This window comes from Apteryx rowi, unplaced genomic scaffold (genome assembly GCF_003343035.1).
Source record: "Apteryx rowi isolate R43461 unplaced genomic scaffold, aptRow1 scaffold_269, whole genome shotgun sequence".
NCBI lineage: Eukaryota > Metazoa > Chordata > Aves > Apterygiformes > Apterygidae > Apteryx > Apteryx rowi.
Genome location: NW_020449074.1, coordinates 453,991 through 468,435, shown reverse-complemented (window position 1 = coordinate 468,435; position 14,445 = coordinate 453,991). Strand labels below are relative to the sequence as shown.

General features: G+C 44.3%; 1 protein-coding gene across 2 annotated transcripts in view; it reads left to right on the top strand.

Moving 5' to 3' along the window:
* EVA1A (eva-1 homolog A, regulator of programmed cell death) overlaps positions 1-14,445 on the top strand; it is a 218,851-nt gene that overhangs the window by 68,679 nt on the left and 135,727 nt on the right. For both annotated transcript variants that reach the window (XM_026068134.1, XM_026068135.1), the window contains one exon: positions 5,674-5,797. In XM_026068134.1, the coding sequence (XP_025923919.1) occupies positions 5,674-5,797 (124 nt within the window). The remainder of the gene's footprint in view (positions 1-5,673; positions 5,798-14,445) is intronic.

Sequence of the window (14,445 nt, the reverse complement as noted above, 5' to 3'; positions counted from 1 at the left end):
GATNTTTTTTTTTTTTTTTTACCAGTCTGTGTTTTCAGCTTTCCCTTTCTTTAATCCCATGACTTTTGGTTATGCTCCCTTTTCTATTTCTCCAGCTAAGACCTCCTCTCCCTTTGAAGTTGACCCTGCATACAGATTAAGTTCCCCACTATTAGGAAACGTAGGTAGTAGTTGATTAGTTGATATTTGTAAAGCACTTTTTTTATCGTGTCCTTCTGTCTGCTGAGCAGGGCCCTGCCTGTGTTTCACTGTGAATCGCTGTCTCCGGGCTCTCCCAAGGCTCTGCCAGAGGAGCTCTGGGGAATCTTGCTGCAGTGTTTTAACATCCCAGCCCCGCTGCTGGGAGCCCAGCTCCTCTCTTGGAGTTTGCTACTCCCATAGCAGARCTGGTGGAAGGGAAAATGTGCCCAATTTTCGGCAGTTCCCTTCACAGTATGGTGTGTCAGTTTAAGTCACCAAAGTTGTGGATGTGCGTTCCCTTCTGCTAACTCTGCTGTAAGCGTGGCAAGGTCCCTGGGAGAGCGATAAAGAGATAGTGGGTAGAGTACTGAAAGCTGCCACAGCTCAGTGGTCAGGATTCGGGGCCTTTGATCTCCTCTCCATTTGAAGCACAGATTGAATGTGGTAATTTGGACAAAGCTGCATTACTTTGTAGTGGAGCAGGCCGGGAGAGCTGCTCGATCAAGCTATAGGCAGGTAACCTGGATCTCGTCAGCATGAATTTCACTTCCTTGTGTATTCTTTCCTTCCCTGTTGTTAAATGTGGTTTGTTTTGTTTTTCCACCTGCTCCTAGGAAAATCCTGTTACTCCATGGACTTCAGTAATTTGCACTGATGAGTGGGAAGGATTATGTGATCTTTATAATAATTACGAAAAGGACCTGTAAATAAGTTTGCAACTTAAAAGCACTAAGTTTTCAGTGTGTTTAAAAATAATACAAATATTCAGCAATATATAAAACAGTATCAAAATTCAAATAAAACATAACATGAAGCCACTGCAAATGCTTTGTGCTGTGTAGCTCTGCAGGGAGAATTAATTATTTATTCTCATTGCAAAATTCCTGGAGATGCACCAATGTAAGTGTTTTTGTAACTGAACCGTAATGGTTACACCTGGACTGAATTTGAGCTAAAAGCACTTAATCTTATTTTTAAAATTACTGGTACCTTCTTGTGTAAAATTCTTAGTAAAAATCTCTGCCCATTGCCATTTGACTGCTCACATCGCTGATCCAGCCGTGCAGCTTGCTCTCTGAATTATTCTCCGCAGCAGCATACAATTTGGACAATCATTTAGTGGGGTTCCTCTCTGTAATTTCATGCCTGACTGATGTGCCCTGGAGCCATCTTTATGTTCCTTTGATGATGGAGGCCATACAGAGAGCAGCCCTGTGGCAAAATCCCGGCTCCCCTTGAGTTTTGCCATTGGCTTCTGTGGGTCCAGAGTCTCACCCTAAGTGTGTTAACTCCATGAACTACTGCAAGGGACTAAGAACTGCGATAAGTTTAATTGCCTTGGGTGTTAAGCTCAGTTGTGGTTTATTTTAAGTGTGCAGGGGAAGAGCTTCTTGAAAAGTGATTTGAAGAGACAGAAAAAAAAAAAGAGTGCACCCTTGAGAATGGCTAAACACAGCCTTCTTGCAGAGCTCCCATCTAGTTGCAGATTTAAATGTTATTATTTAATGAGCACAAGCAATTACTTAGCTAACGAGCACAACAAAGTGAGCACAAGAAATGTGTTTCATCTGCAATGCCCGCTAGAAAGACATGGTTTTGAGCTTGAGGCTGCCCTTGCTTTAAAACCTGGGTCACTGCAGTGCGATTAATCCAGGGCATAAATCACAGGGGTTAGATTAGTGTTTGTTTTACTTGAATTCACATTTCTTTCTCTCTTATCTCCTCTAAATCTTGCAGCTTCTCAGCTTAGTCATGAACCAGAGAATGGAATGGGTTTAAACAGCCGCAGCTTCCCTCCTGAGCACTGGCTGTCAGCCCTCAGGCTTGATTTACCACTGGAACGCAATTATAAAATGGCACAATGCAATTAATGTGTCTTCCCTCCCCTTTTGTGCCAGACAGGAATTCCTCCTCCACCTTCTCCTGTTGGAGTGATTTTTATAATATGACCTAATCCAATGTAACTTTATTTTGCATTAGTCAGGGGTCTACCAGATGATGCTCACATAAGCAGTTGGTTGTATATCCCAGTTAGGGATAATTCTGCATGTCCAGAACTATTTCTATGCAAGTGCAGATTGTTCGTGGACTTTTTTTTTCTTTTGTGGTTGTGTTTTCCTACCTTTACAGCTGACAATATGGGCAAAAAACCCAAGTCAAACATAGAATGAATTTGCCAGCTTTTTTCTGCCATTGATCGAAAGCCACGTGAGCTCAGGACATTCAACTCACTAACGAGTAAACTCGCAGCCTTCCTGATGTCAGTGTAGCTGAYCATCTGCAAACACTTCAGAAACGACATCTGAAATCTGCTGGAGCTCTGATCTTGCCTCTAAGTGTCATTTTGCGAGTAAGCCCAGAAAGCCAAGCCCTTAGCTTGTAAGGGCCCCTATAGATACAGCAGCAGATTCACTAGGCCTGCAAGGGAAGGATAACTGCAGCGGGGTGAGTCTCATCTTGTCCCGTGCGCTCTGTAGAGCTGCTGTGTTGCACGGTGTTTAARAGGCTGCTGGTATATAGCACATACTGAGGAAAGCAATAGGGAAGAAATTTTCTGTGTATGCCAGGCTGGGCAAAAGTTGTAGGCACCAATGTTTAACAATAGAGCTGGTGTAACTAGTAGTGGATTTTATTATTATTATTTTTTTAAACAAGAACATGGTGCCATCAACCATTGCTAATTTTCTTTACATTTTTCCTGATGTATTTCACTGAGCATTCAACATAATTTTTATTTTACACTTATGAATGTATTTCTTTTGTTTATTACATACAAGTCTTGCTTCATGCAGTCTGCAGGAAGCAAGAAATATTACAAATGATTTTTGATAACATTTCCAGCAAAATTGATGCCATTTGTGGGGGAGCGGAGTGGAGGTGCATTAGAGCTCTGTGAATGAAGAGGAAATATTGATTTCTCCTTCTCCATGAAATAACTTCTTAGAGTTATGGCTATTACTAATTATATTGAAACTGTAGTAAAACATTAAAAACAATTAGTAAAAGGCATAGTCAACATTAAGAACATTTCCCATTTTCTATGGTCTCACAATGACGTAGATAATTTTTACTCCTTAATTTGGGTACAAACTTTTCCCTTAGGCTCTGTGTTACTCGGTATACCGCAAAATGGAAGCCCAAGAGGTTTCATTTATGTGGAAAATACAGAGTAAGCAATAGCTGCCAAAAGTTAGAGCAGAACAGGACAAAGTAGCAGTATGTAAAAGCTGCCTATGTTCATCGTTCTCCGAGGTGTTGTGCCTGAGGACAGATGAACAGGTGCTGCTTAGGCATTGAAGCTGAGGTTTTCAAGGAGGCTTCTTGCTGTCCTGACTCAGCTGCTGTTGAAATCCATGGTGGTTTTCCCGTTGGTTTTAATAACACCAGTTAGGCAATGCTGAAGGCTTTTGAAAAGTCCCACCCACGTGGTATGAACACGTTTGCTGACCAAAAACCTGGGTCTGGTGCCTTTGAGGGGACAAATGTTCCCTCRTGGGAAAGAAAACTTGCAGGGTGTTTCTTTCTTCCCTTTGCTTTATGTTCTTAGCGYCGCTTAGGTGTACGTACACAGTTGTGGCTGTCCAGTACCAGCAAATCCTTTCAGGTACGCAGTCCTTTGGAGAAGATTTCTTGCCATACGCGAAGCTCTTAAGAGTTGTCCCAGTTGTTCTTTGCCTTGTGAGATCGAAAAAGTTACATGTGTAGAGACCTTACTTAAATTCCTTTGCAACTCAGTGGATTTTGCATTAAATTAAATATCCCATGCTGAGTGGACAGTCAACCCTTACGAGCCTAGATGAAAGAATATGCTTTTTCTATATATTTTAACATCACGGCTGAGAGGGCTAGCGGCTCCTCAAAACGSTCCCAGGTACCTCCTTCAGTATTCACCTTTCAGCCTTTCCATGAGATGCCTGCATTTTATTAGCTTTGCGACTGGAAAATAGCAGCATATGTTTTCTGTTCACTAGAAAAGGCCTGAATTGTCTTGGCTTAAACTTTAAATAAAAGTCAGACTTGAGGCAGGCACAGATTCTTGCATGTGTCAGCCCAAAAGGTGAATGCTGTAGGAAGTTATGAGCAACCACAAATGCAGTTTCAAATTGCAAGCGAAACTGGAACAGCTGTTGCTCCTGTTGTTCTGCGGGTGACATTCAGAGTTATAATGCTAGAGATAATGTATGCTATGTTCAGGGAGGACTCAAAAATAGATGGAGATTCACTGAAGTAGAGAGMAAATTTATTTGGATCATGGTACAGAGAAGGAAGGGCCTTCTCATTAATGGCACAGGCATGAAATTATGGGAAAGTACGAGTATGAAGGTGGGTATAAGAAAAGGGAACAGACAAAGGAGACCAGGGAGTCTAGGGGAATTTCTGAGAGAGGATTTTCCGACGCCTCCTGGCAAGTGAAAATTAATTGTTCTGGGAATGGCATTCACAGCTCCGTGTAGCAGGGGCTTAGCAAGGCCAGTGAATTACCTCGCTCTGGGATCTCAAAATGCTCTGACAGGTTCGTGTGTGTCAGCCAAACATTATGGTAATTTTAGCGCTTTAGGGGCTCTACCGGAGTACATAAATACCACCTAAGCCGTCCAGCTGATCTTAAAACTTAATTACTGCCCCACTTAATAATATTCCCTTCCCCCATTTCTGCTTTAGAGGATCATTGGGTTAAAAAAAAATCATTAATCTTTCTTAATGAAGCTATTTTCTAGCAGGAGACAGAATGTCTTGCCCCTGTGGATTCCGAGATGGAGTTTTTATGAGTGTTATGAATGGGGAAGTGGGAAGCGAGCGTTAGAGAAAAAGCAGTGCAAAAAGTGGATAGTACCCAAAAACCCTCCGACTCACAGGCCCTTGCTGAGTTGAGCTAAAAGGAATGCAAAAGTCATGGGGGGAAGAGGAGTTAGCCCTATTAAAAACTGCCTAAGTTGGCTCTATAACAGTATTCCTGCCACAGCTACTAATTATTAGAACACCAGCAATTGCCAAAGCTTTTCTATAATCGAGACAAGAACTCTTTTAAAGYGCACGGTTGAAATTGTGTTTCTCCGGAGAAATCAAAAGCAGAATGGTCGTGGCAGAGCTTGGGCCCCCTAATTTTAACTGCCAAGTCTGATCCGCGTCCTCGAAGTTGCTTTTCCTGGGACACGCTCCTGAGGCAGCACTGCCTTATGCTGTGCTTAAATCATGTGCGAGTGCTTCGAAATCCCTGCGGGCAGCTCAGTGCAAAGCTTTCTCTTTGTACAGGCAAAAGGGGAAAGAAACCGCTTGTGTTAAAATAGTGCAAGTCTTAGGCCTCTCCGAGCGCAGGAAAACGAAGCAGTTCCCGCGCTGCCCCGTTAAGCGCCGGGGCTGCGAGTGCTCGGGCCGGCTGATGAGGTAAGGATCGCCTTTGCGATCTCGAGCTTGTCTCCGTCCGGCGAGCCCTTTGGGAGACACTAAAGTGTTTTGTTTTCCTGTTTCTTGTGCCTGCATCTCCTGATGAAGAAGATGCTGGACGAGTGTCAGGACCGACGGAGCTGCCAGTTCCTCGTCAACAGCCGGCTCTTCGGCGCAGATCCGTGCCCAGGAACCGGCAAATACCTCATCGTGTGGTACAAGTGCAGGCCAAGTAAGTATCTCGCTATCGAATCTGTTTGCTTTGGCRAGACCAAAGCGATTTTCTGCTTAATCCGTGGCAGCGAGGCCTTCTAGGACTTTTTGTTCCCTCCCGTATTTATTTGCAGTGTAACATAACCCCCTCGGGTGCAGAGCGCTTCCCCTCTCCCCCTCACTCGCTGTGTTGCTGTTACGCCGCTTCTCCGGCTCTTTCCTTCTTGCCGCGGGTCCRAACGGCGGGTTGTTTTTGCAGGTGCCCGTGAAAGCTTTTGCCAGCGCTTAGCTCACGCTGCCCCGTAACGCTGTCGGCGGTGGGTGGGCTGCTCCGGCTCCCGTCCGCAGCGGCCCCTGGCCTGGCGGGCTAGCGGGACTCGCGCCCTCTCGGCCTGCCCGGTAGCGGGAGCGGGACCGCGGCAGCGTCGTGACAGCGGCAGCATCGTGACGGCCCGCRCGGGCGGACTTCTCAGGCGCCGCGGCCTGAGGCAGGCGCTGAAGACCGCGGTGTGACGGGAAGCTCGCCTGCCTACGCCGTGAGATATAAGCCAGCTTTTAATTGCTCCCACATCAGCCTGGGAAATGCTAACCTATCTTTTRGGTGATCTCGTTTGCTCTGTTTAAATGGAACAAGGCCTGTCCCGGGGTGCTGGAGGGCAGCCGTCCGTCCGTACCGGGAAGTAGTTACCCCGGTGTGGTTTTGGCCCAGGGCGACCAACGCGCTCTCGGCCGATTCCTGGCCCTGCCGGGGGGGTGAGCACAGCCTGGGGATCGTTCTCCGGGAGCACTTGGGAAGCGGGCACTTTGGTTTGGAGACCTCTAAGGTTAAGCGGTGTGGGTGTAGCCAGAGAATAGGCGCCGGGTGTTTTTAATTTACTAGGCTGGACAGGGCRTTTCAGATCAGCCCAGTCCCAAGCCCTTTTGATGACAGAAGTGAYGTAGTTCCAGCATCATATCAGCAAAATTGTGGGGAAGAAATTAAAAAAGGTTTGAACACRGAAGAGAGACATACCYGATTTCAGAAGAGATTYTGAAACAAAAGCAGAAGCACTCAGACTCTGAGCTGCACAGTAGAAGACATTTTGCCCCAGCATGCAGAGACCTGTGCTAATGAAGTGAAGGGGTCTGGCAAGATCTGTAAGGAATTCAAATGAAAAGTAGGTAATGAAGCACCTGCATTTTTTGTGGGGTTTTAGTGAGTGATTGGAACATCCCTTGTTAGGTGAGAAATGTATTTCTATGAAACAGAAGCAATTAGCAGGATGTTCTGACAAGTCTTCATAAACTTACAGGTTTTGTATCAAAGCTCAGAGAAATCTGGCTATTGAGACCTGCGCTGAACTTCTGAAAGTAGTTCAGGATCCCATTGTGCAAAAATATTTATAGCTTGGCATTCTTTGCYGGTTACAGATATGCTAAAAAAGAGTTTGTGTGTGTGCTGGATAAGTGATTTTCCTGAAAGACAGCAGGGGAAGTTGCTTAAAAACATTTCCCTACGACATTTTTCAAGCAGCTACAGCTTTGCAGGGCGAAACAGGGTAACCTGCCACAAGTTATTTCTTAGTCACTGGACAGACTTTTAATCACTGGATTAATAGCATGGTTTGAAATCTGTGAGCATTAGCCTTGCACAGAGATACCAGGACACTTTCAAACTTTCCTTGATGCTTCCAGACTTTAAGTTTGAGTTTCAGAAAATAATCTAATGCTTGTGTCTGTTGATCTGTAACTGYGCCTCTTCACCCTGCTGTAGGGAGAAGGTTAATGAGAGGACTGAAGAAAGATCGATCCTTATAATACAAAATAGAGTAGGATGAGAAATTTTGGTGGGCTCTTTTGTGCAATGTATTGCTTGTGATCCCTAAATGAATCTAGGTCCTGTGAAGTGTTGATCTGCCCCAGAAAGTCTGAGCCCACATAGTCTTAACCAAAGAGTACTGGAGAGTCATTGCTGAAACTTACTGCCTGACACATGCTTTGATTGATAACTTTATCAAAAGACACATGCAATTTTTGGGCACTGCTTCTGAGCCTGGATTTGTCCTCCTTAATGTTAGACAGAGGTGCTTTAATAAGAAGTCATTTAAGGTCTGAATTGGCCTCTGGAGATACCTCTCTCTCCCTTGTCTAACAAGGGAGCCTGGGGTTGACAGTGCTACTGAAGCAGGTGCCTTGGCTAAGTGCCTAACTAGGTAGAATGAATGCAAGTTTTTCTGTCTGCAGGTATGAAATACTCTTTGGGAGGTGGTCTGCCAAGCTTGGACAGGACATCCTTAACACAAATTACGGATGTCCAAGCTCTCCCACTTTAAGAGTCATGCTGGAACCTCAAAATCCACTGAATAGATGCAGTTCTCTGAAAAGAAAGCCTTTCATTGAAATAAAGCAAAACTGAAGTCAGTGGCATCTATTTGTATTTTTACTGATGAATAACTAAATGGTGTGGTCTTCCCCTCCAGCCACTGTCACTGCAGTTACGTGTCTCTGACACTACATTGTGTTTGAAATCTAGTGGTTTCAATGCTCACTGGTTGTAAGGGGGTTCACTTGCAAGGCAGAGTGCTTTTTTGGTTTCTCACTGGCGGAATTTCAAGGAGATGGAGGAAAGCAAACCAGGCTGAAAAGGGAAGCCCTGGATACCCCAAACAGTGGGGCTCCAGGGAGAGGGGAGATGCAAACTGTCTCTGCTGCACAAACCACTGAGGGCTCTGCGACTTCTTTTTGCCAGAAGCTGGGAAGACTTGAGCAGAGATTTGAAATGTTGTGGTTCGCCTCCTCTAGAAATTCAAAGAAATATTTTAGAGAAGTGCCTGCTTAACTAGGAGWGGTGAGAAATTCAATGGCTTGTGTGTCTTTGGGAAGTGTTGTGCTAAACATGATCCCTTTTGGTCCGAAGGCTGGATCTGGGGTCTAGCAGACACTTGTCTGCACATACAGGACTCCGGTATGTGCATGGGACTGCTTTTAAATGGCAGATGTTTGGCAGTTCTGTGTGCATTCTCTGTGCCTGTAAATACACAAATACACTGTGTGTATGTGGGTGTACTTTTAATTTTAAGGTACAGGATGTTTAATCAGTAAAAATRCTCTGTTCTTTTGTATGTATCTTTGCTTGGGGTAAGTGAGACTTTATTGCTGCTGTGTGGCTTGGGGGACAAGGTTCATCAAAATATATAGGGGCTTAGCTTCTGTTTTTTCCCCCCATTGCATGTAGGCCTTAGTTACTATATGCACCAACCTCTGAGAAGTTGTTCAAGAGCAAAGTACAAGTGTCTCAGCAGAGCACACAGCAGAGCTACAACTTGTGCTTCTAAAACTCGGAGGTGCCTTTGTAAATCATCCTGCTATCGACAGCCTCAACAGAGAGCCTCCAAAGGATCCCTACAGGTCAGGGCTGGGACATGTTAGTGGAGCAGTGAAACCCAAAGCTATTCTTTGAGGCTAAATCTGTGCTGAAAGTGCCAGGGAACCTCTGTGGGCACTGGAGCTCCATCACCCGTATGATTAAATTGGTAGTGCAGTCCCTGGTGCTGCTGTGGACCAGGCCAACTAGCACTCCCCCAAACAGCTTCTGGGCCCGGTTTGGCGTTTATCACTGGACAGATATGGTTTCCAACAGGCAATTTGGATGTGACCACCCTATTTTGGGGGATAAGAAGGCTTATGTGTATGGACTTGGGCTGTTCCCATCCACTTGGGCATAGTGTCAAGAGAAAGGGCACATTTAATTTACCAGGGCAAATGTAGCCTGACACGGACATCCAAAGCACACTGAAACCTATGATCCAGCCCTGAATATGCAGAGGATTTCAATCTGCAGGGTACCTTTCAGGATCATTAAAAAATTGCACACAAACCCAATTATTTCTCAGGTAACATGCTGATTTCATTTAGACCCATTAAGTATAATTACCGGGTAGGCTGCAGGAACATATAATTAGAGGGAATTGACATAGTATTTAATTGGTCTAACATGAATTCCCTCTAACTGAAATCCAGATTCACTAATGTTATTCAAACAATTCAGGGTTTGTTCATCCCCCTCACTTCAGAGACAAAAAACCGTGTGGGATCGTGTGTTGTTGTAAGCTAGGAAATATTTGCCCTGTGTGCCAGACTTTCTGGAGGGRCTGCGTGCTCTAATCCTAGCTGGGAGTGGGATCTCTGGGTCTGCCGAAGCCGTGCTGAAGAAATGACTTCCCTTTCCTGCAGCCCAGCAGTGCCCTCTCAGCTGATTTTACCGGGGCTGGTTGCTGTTATGGCTATTGTCTGAGCAGAGGTTGATCTTTCCCTGCACAGCATCCTTTTGCACATTTCATCTTTTTGGTTCGATGGTTTTTTTTGCTTTACACTTCAAAGGTGTTGCTGCTCTTGGACAAAATGGAGATATAAAGGCTTGCCTGTCTCTGCAAAGGGCCTTTCTTAGAGTAAGGTGAGTCGCCCGAGTGGCCACTCACTGGCAATGCTGTTGGGAGAGGAGAGGGCTTCAACCCTGCCTAGGTGGCTTCCCCCAAGAGTGCTCCACGTAGTCCTTTTCCCTTGCCTCAGTGATTGCCTCCTTCTCACTGATACGCTGCCATTGCCACTCTGTCCTGGGCACACTGTCCCCTTGTCACCTCCGAAAGGCCTGAGCTGCAGCCTCTACAAACCTGTGCTAATGCTCCAGTGATGCTTTTCCTCTTTCTTACTAGGCAGTCACTGCTCTGACTTATGACTGCAAAGACTCCAGGAAAGAGGATCGTTTTTCTCCATCCACTGTTTGTTTTGTTTTGGTTTTTATTTCATTTTAAAATGTTGTGTGGGGTGGCTGGGCATGATAATTGGAGGCTGGTGGGTATGAGGCCTCCCTATATTAAACCTCCCAGCGATGCAACAAAGTGCAGATCCAAACTTTGCCGCTGAGCCTTCTATTCACAAGCCTGAAGCCTTTGAAGTTTCAGAAAGCCAGGATTTTGACCTAGGCTCCGATTGCAGCTTGAATCCCTCTGTAACAACAATACAAAACCATATTTGTGAAAGGCACATCAAGGCTCTGAGAAATGCATCTGGGAAGGAAACGTGCATTTGCTGGCGATGGGTGAAATGCCAAAAGTTTGCGTGGGGGTAGGAGGAGGAAAGCGGGTGAGGAGAGGGTCATTTTGTTTCAGTTCAGGACCTGTAGCTTTGATTTGCAGGAAAACTTTTGTGCTGAAAATTGACCTGGACAAATGTTTTGAACAGAGCAGGCAGTTATTCTCTCCACCATAGATTTAGTTCTAATATAAGAGGCCCAGTTAATTCTTGTTAAATGCCAATGACTCTTTTCAAGCATGGGAATTCCTGTGCTGATGTCCTTGCCAAAATCTTACTGAGGTAACTATATTTTTCTTAACAACCCTAGGCAATTTTAATTAGAAGACAATGGAATTTTAAAATTGATTARGGTTTCATTCTAATTAAATTTTCTTCAGATAAAAATGGCATCTTCAAGTTTGCGCTCTCTGTCACATGGTGATATAGCTGCCATGCTGTGTTCCAGAAGAGACTGGTGTGATTTTTGTGAGTGGTAATTCAAAACCTTTAYAAACAGCAGAATACCATTACTTGCATCAAAGTTTTTATGAGCTATCAAAGAATTGCAAAGAATCATCCTCTGTATTGGAGATTCATGGCCTTTGAGTTGCAAGCTGCCTTATGCCTCTTGGGGAGCTGGTCGTGTCTGCTTATCACATTTTGACTGGATTAGCTGGAATGTCTGGAAAGGATATTTTGGAAGGACCACCTAGGCTTGCAATGAATGTATCTTGTTCACCTAATTCCCCTACAACCTGTTCCCATGATATTGAATCTAGTGTGAGCTTTGCCATTGATTTCACTGAGCTGAGGATGATACATTTTCTGCTTAATTCTGTGAGTGCAGAATGCTGCCTGAAAAGCCTGGTCTCAGTGCACACACATATAAGGCTTTCTCTCTCTGGGCAGAATTTGTGCCATACTGTGAGAAAGAGCAGACGGCTATGGAAAGAACAGGGTTTTTTTGAAACAGTAGAAATCTCAGACAAGAGCAAAGAACAGGCTTAAATGTATTCTTGGTCCCTTTAACGCTGGTGATTGATTTTAGTGCTGGGATAGATTGGTAATTCAGTAGTTATCAACCCTTTCAGAAAAGCATTAATCTCCTTTGTAAGACAGGTTTATTGGTGGCAGGAGAAGTTCACGGTATTGTTCGCTGCATTGCTTTTTGGTGGGCCAGGCTTTCTAAAGCAGCACGATGGAGTGCGGGCTGTTGAAATGGCACATCCTTCTGGCCTAGCCACTGAGGCAGTAAAATGGGTCTTTTGCCTCCTGCATTCATCAGCCCACTCTTGCTTATCTGCATTATTTCAAAACTGTTTTGGTGGCTCAGGGAGTGGAAATTTATAAGGGCAATAAAACTTCAGGCAACGAACGCTGCAGTGATGAAAAGGTGTAAATAAAGGAGTGTTATAAATAACAGAGGATAGATCCATCAGCATGTGATTTGGGTCAGAGAAACTTTAATGCTCATGATTAATATTTTTTTAAGCCGTTGATGCACAGAGATTTTCAGGCGTTGTCAGATAGCCCTATCTCCGTAACACACTAATCACTTGACTGTCAGGAACAGGATTAAGAGGAACGTGTGATTTCACTGTCAGTGAACGCAGAGGTTATTGTCAGTCCCTGCCCCTCAGTGTGTCTGTAAGCGGGGGGAGAAGGCAACTGCTGCTGACCCAAGAGAGTTAAAAATAATAATAATAATAATAATAAAAGATCCTAATTCTCTTTCCAAACTTGTCAGGCAGCCCTGATTGGCATAAAAAGGAAAATGGGGAGCTGGTGAAGACCGGGGTACTTCCCATAGATGTGGATGGAAAGATGCCCTTTGCTGGATCAGGTCTCCAGTATCCAGATGTGAACCACTTTGAAGACAAATTTTCATGGCTCCCCTTTCCATTCTGTCCTGAAATGTATGAATCATAGAGCTGTGACTTTTATAGATCCCCTTTGTCTATTGGCATTTAAGTTTCCGTGGGGCTCCTAGGAAAGACCAAGGGAAAGAACCCCTTTTAAGCCATAGATTTTCAATGAAGGACAATAAAGGAATACACCACAGTCTTTTTTTGCTAAGACAGGTGAGTAAATAGCGTTGCCAGAAGGAACTGGGAGCTCATAGCCTTTGCCCTCACATACAATAGGTTTAAGACGATCCAGCCAGTCCTTAGGCATTGTGTGTATCATACCTTTCTGCGCTGACAATGGACACTCTGGTGTGGATGATGCTCCAGTTGTGACGAATGGCTTTGGTTGTTGCAGGAGACAGAGTGATCTGGGAACCTTCTCCCCACAAGAGTGACAGGGTGTCCTTTGGCTTGATTAACCAGAACAAACACACAGGGAAACCAGGTCTGGGGTATTTCATTAGGGAAAACAAATCTAAGTGTAAGCACTGTCCAGCTGTGATGGAAGCTTGCAAGCTTTGGCTGATAGATTTCCAGGTATCTGGCATACTGGTGAAGAATTGTAAGAAAGAAAGAGTATCCTACTGATGATATGCTTATAAACCAAATTGAGATTTGCTTTTGCTTTAATTTTGCAAAAGTTTGGGTCTGTTAAATAGAATCCACAGTCTAAGGCATGTGTTTATGCCTGGCAGAACAGTAAGCAGAGCAGAGAGGTAAATTTATACAATAACTCCAACTGGCAGTCCTGTGTATGGAAGACCTATTTCACACAGGAAATGTAGATCAGTTTCTCTCTTCAAATGAATATCTCTTGGGAAGAATACAGAGAAGAGAAAATCTGAAAAGTATTGGGATAGAGGAGTAGTAATGAACTCTTTGCAATATTGCAAATTCTTTCAGTAGTTTTTCAGTATCAGCCCTACATTTTATTTTCGCATTAAATATGTATTTTTAAAATGGGTATATTCTGATATTTTCAACTTTTTATTGTACTTCTGGTATATACCTTCAAGCTCTACTCAAATACAAACTTACTTTTCTGATCACTTAAAAGGCACCTGAGGTTGTCACCTAATCATGTCTCCAGGAACTGGGACATCTAAACATTAATGGCAGTGAGACTCATCATGAATTTGGGAGATCTGGTAACTATGTATTTCTTCCAGTGACATCTTTTCTCCTTAGACAAAGCCATTGAGGGAATGCTGTGTGTTTAATTATTTAGAACACCAGAGAACTGGCTTTTAATCTTATAGGCCTAATTTTTCTGTGTTTTATGCTCCAGGCAACCCCACAGATTATATGTAAAAATATCAATAAGTTATGTTTCTGATAATCACAGAATCACAGAATCGCTGAGGTTGGAAGGGACCTCTGGAGATCATCTAGTCCAACCCCCCTGCTCAAGCAGGGTCACCTAGAGCACATTGCACAGGATTGCATCCAGGCGCGTTTTGAATATCTGCAGAGAAGGAGACTCCACCACCTCTCGGGGCAACCTGTTCCAGTGCTCACAGTGAAAAAGTTTTTCCTTATGTTCAGATGGAAGCGTCTGTGTTTCAGTTTGTGCCCATTGCCTCGCGTCCTGTCGCTGGGCACCACTGAAAAGAGTCTGGTCCCATCCTCTCGACACCCTCCCTTCAGATACTTGTACACGTTGATAAGATCTCCTCTCAGCCTTCTCTTCTCCAAGCTAAACAGGCCA